This window comes from Rhincodon typus, chromosome 28 (assembly GCF_021869965.1).
Source record: "Rhincodon typus isolate 14 chromosome 28, sRhiTyp1.1, whole genome shotgun sequence".
In the NCBI taxonomy this organism is placed as follows: Eukaryota; Metazoa; Chordata; class Chondrichthyes; order Orectolobiformes; family Rhincodontidae; genus Rhincodon; species Rhincodon typus.
In genome coordinates, this window is record NC_063359.1 from 40,181,661 (window position 1) to 40,185,419 (window position 3,759).

The 3,759-nt window shown below is 44.7% G+C and overlaps 1 protein-coding gene across 1 annotated transcript in view; it reads right to left on the bottom strand.

Moving 5' to 3' along the window:
• Positions 1-3,759, bottom strand: part of crata (carnitine O-acetyltransferase a) — an 18,398-nt gene that overhangs the window by 3,195 nt on the left and 11,444 nt on the right. The window contains exons 4-6 of the mRNA XM_020514197.2: positions 2,853-2,906; positions 1,557-1,719; positions 490-664 (exon numbers count right to left, since the gene is read on the bottom strand). Coding sequence (XP_020369786.2) covers positions 490-664; positions 1,557-1,719; positions 2,853-2,906 — 392 coding nt within the window. The remainder of the gene's footprint in view (positions 1-489; positions 665-1,556; positions 1,720-2,852; positions 2,907-3,759) is intronic.

Below are 3,759 nucleotides of genomic sequence, written 5' to 3' on the forward strand. Positions count from 1 at the left end.
CCCTCCGACAGTGCGGCGCTCCCTCAGCACTGACCCTCCGACAGTGCATCACTTCCTTTTTACTGGATTGTAAGTGCCAGCCTAGATCACATTAAGTGGGGTCCAAACCAAGATGGTGGTGTTTCTGACTCACACCTGAACATGCTCAGACATGATAAAATGCCACTCCAGATAAGGTGCTGGAGAGCTGGTGCCTATGGAGTGGACTCGGATATCGGAGGAGTTAGTTGGGCAAATAGAGTCACACAGGATAAAATGCAACATCAGCATTCTGGAGATGATTGTAAACAATCAAGCTCACTTTCTATCAGGTGTCACCTTAGACCCATTAGATATGATTGCTTAGGAATTGTTACAATTGTATGTGAAGGTTATTGCAGGCTCTCTCCAACGCTGTCACTCACTCTCAGGGGTTTGACTGACTCACACTAGTATGACAGGGTTGAATGATTCTTCCCCTCACATGCAAGCTGTTTTCTGGAGACCAACCTTTAATAAGATTGTTATAAGCATTGGCCCAGCTATTCCGATGGCCAGTGGTCAGGATCCCGATTGGCTCCTTGTTGGTCTGCAGCGATGAGTGCCAGATCTTCTCCAGCTGCATGTAAATCTGATCGACAGTCAGGGGGCTCCCGTCACTGTTATACACGAACAGCTCAAAGAACTGCAAAACACAGACAGGAATCATTCATTCAGCTACGCAACTGAAGGGATGATCCAAGAGTCAATCTGAGGCAAAGCTAACAATCAGCCAACCTCCTCGATCCTGATTACTATGGAACTACCTGTTTGAAAGCATCTACGTTGTAGTAGGGCAAAGTCTTTGTCTTGGTGCCCACTCCCATTGAATGGACTGCCAGCTCCCTTCACCACTTGCCTTCTCAGCTTAGTGCGGGGATGGCCTATTGTGAAAGATACTGGAAAGCAATTGTCCATTGAGCTGCCCAACCACATCCTGGAGCATCTTAATTAGTAGGTCTGGATAGGAAAGATGTCAGGATGTAGTTAATGAGCAATCTGAGAAATGATAGCCAGTGTAGAGTGGCTGGATGGGGGGTGGCGGAGAGGAGATGTGTAGGTTTGGAACCGTAGTTCCCAAAGACAGAGATGAGATAAAGCTTTTTCCATAGGGGTTTGAGTTTGTGGAATTCTGTTCCCTGGAGAACAATGGAGACTGAATTATTGAATTCAAGACTGCTGTAGATAAATGTTTGATAGACAAAGGAGTCATGAGTTGTGGGAAACAGAGGAAAGTGGAGTTGAGACCAGAATCAGATCAGCCATGATCTTATTGAAGACAGCCTCCTGATCCTCTCATTCACGGGGTGGAGTTCCTCACCTCATGTCTGCGTTATTATAGATTTGGTGAAGAGAGATCAATCATTGTGACTGAACAATATTGTTGGATCAAGGGACAACCAGGAAGGGAGGGAAACGAGTTGGACCTTGGTCGCTTTTCATCCAGTATTTCCTCGGTTCCTTCAAAACAGGGGAGGAGCAGAGATAAAGAAACATCAAAAAGACAGCAGCTTTGAGAACACTGGGAAGAAACCCACCTGGAAGTTGTGCACCACGGTTATGTGTGTTGGCTTTTTAGTCTGACTGTAGTTGACAACAGAATCACTTTTGGGGCCTGGGATACGACAGGATGACAGAATCTGGTAATACTGGTTCATACAGAGTGGGTTCCCTCCCAGAGTCTCCACAGGAAGGGTCTCACTGTGGAGAACAACAGAAAGGAGATCATCTAATGAGTATTTTACATAGTACAGAGGGACAAAAGTGAGCTCATCTTAATCAGAATTCTTAACCTTACGTTCAAGGTTGCTGTCTGGCCTTGCCTCTCCCCCTCCCAAAATTCCTGTCCCTGTTATCTCCCCAAGCCCAACAATTCTCTGGCCTGCTCAGAATACCCATTTACACTGGCCTTCTAGGTCCCAAAACTCTGCAAAACTCCCTCAGCCTCGCTTTCCTCCTTTAAGACATGAAAGGAAACCTCCATTTCTCTGACCAAGCTTTTGGTCACTACTGTTAGTATTTTAAATTATTGCTCGCCAGTACAGAACTGAAAAATTGCTGAAAGGAGGCAAGAAGATCAAGCTTTCCTATTGTACTCATCAGGACAAAGATGCTTGTATGTTTCTTTCATCTGATTCCTGATGACAGCAAAATGAAAAGTTTCAACTTCTTTCCTTTGAGCCATGCTGAAATCCTACTTGCAGCTCACATGGCTGTGTTAAATTTAGCTTGTTAATTGTACCTTTGCATGTTTAACTACACTAAAAGTGCTGAATAAATGCAAGCTGTTGACATTTTAAAGGCACTTGGAGGAAATATTTTGTACAGCTGGCAGCAACGATCCTGCAGCAAATTGTCCAGGAAAACGAGGGAGCTAAATCTGTATGTGCAATCCCTCATCTACAACGCACCACTGACTTCTAAATTATTGTTCACGGGTCACATTTATTGCCCATTCGGCAGGTGGTGGTGGTGAGCTGTCTTTGTCAATTGCTGCAGTCCTTGGGACACCCACTGTGCTGTTAGGGAGGGTGTTCCAGGATTTGGATACAGTGATACTGAAGGAATGGTGATATATTTCTGTGTGTGTGGCTGAGAGCGCAAGTTGCATGTGGTGGTGTTCTCATGTATTTGCTGTCCTTCACCTTCTAAGTGGTAGAGGTTTCAGGTTTGGAAGGTGCTATTGAAGGAGTTTTAACGAGTTGCTGTAAACAGTGTGCTAATTTCACATCCCCATTAATTGTATAATTTATATTACACACCATCTCACTTCACATGAATTATTCCTATTTATTTATTTGTCATCCTGACTGAGATTGAGATTTCACACTCACTTGTCAATCATGGTCTTAAAATCCAGAACACCAGAGATCAGCTTGGCTGCGAACCTAGAAAAGAGCAGAGACACAGATCTGCATTAAACACTGGCGAACACAGGGAGAAATCACTGCTTTCCACTGTCTACGGCCATGTTACTCATTCATATAAGAACAGCTACACTCCTAAACAAAAGCAAGGAAAGAAAAGACTATTTAGAACCTTCCACCATCTTAGACATCCCAATGGGCTTCATAGTCAATGAGGAATTTTCAATGTGCAGTTACTGTTCTAAGATAGGACATAATGCAGTAAATGCATAACACGCTCCCAGTAGGAGCAATGTGTTTGCTGTATCATTGATGTTAGTTGAAGGATACAGATTGACACAGGGCAGAATTCCTGTTCTTCTTTCAGACAGTGGTCGTGGGATCCTACACTCTCTCCAGTTTTTTCTACTGCTACTTGCCCCCATGAGATCAGCGCTTAGCAGTGACTTCTGGAATTCAAAGTCAGGAGATCCAATGCACAGGTGCTTTGAGCTGTTGTGTGGTCACATAGCTAAGTGGGAAAACTGGTGGGATCACATAGATACTAGAGGGGCAAGGAGGAGAAGCTTGGTTCAACGTCTGATCAGAAAGACGGCACCTCCAACGAAGTACAGCAAAGAGAATGCCAGCCTGGATTATAGGCTCTCAAGTCTCTGGAATAACTTACATTCTTCTGACTCAATGATAAATGCACTACCCACTGAAGCAGAGAGAGGGGGAGGGCTGTGGTCATGTTGGTAAGGAGCTGAGTGGGAAAGGTGCAGGAACAGGAGATGGGGCTCAGAAGAACTGAACTCAGTGAGTTGATGTGTTGGCAACAGAAAGCAACAAATTCCTGGAGATCCGAGACAACAAGATGCAGGGCTGGATGAAC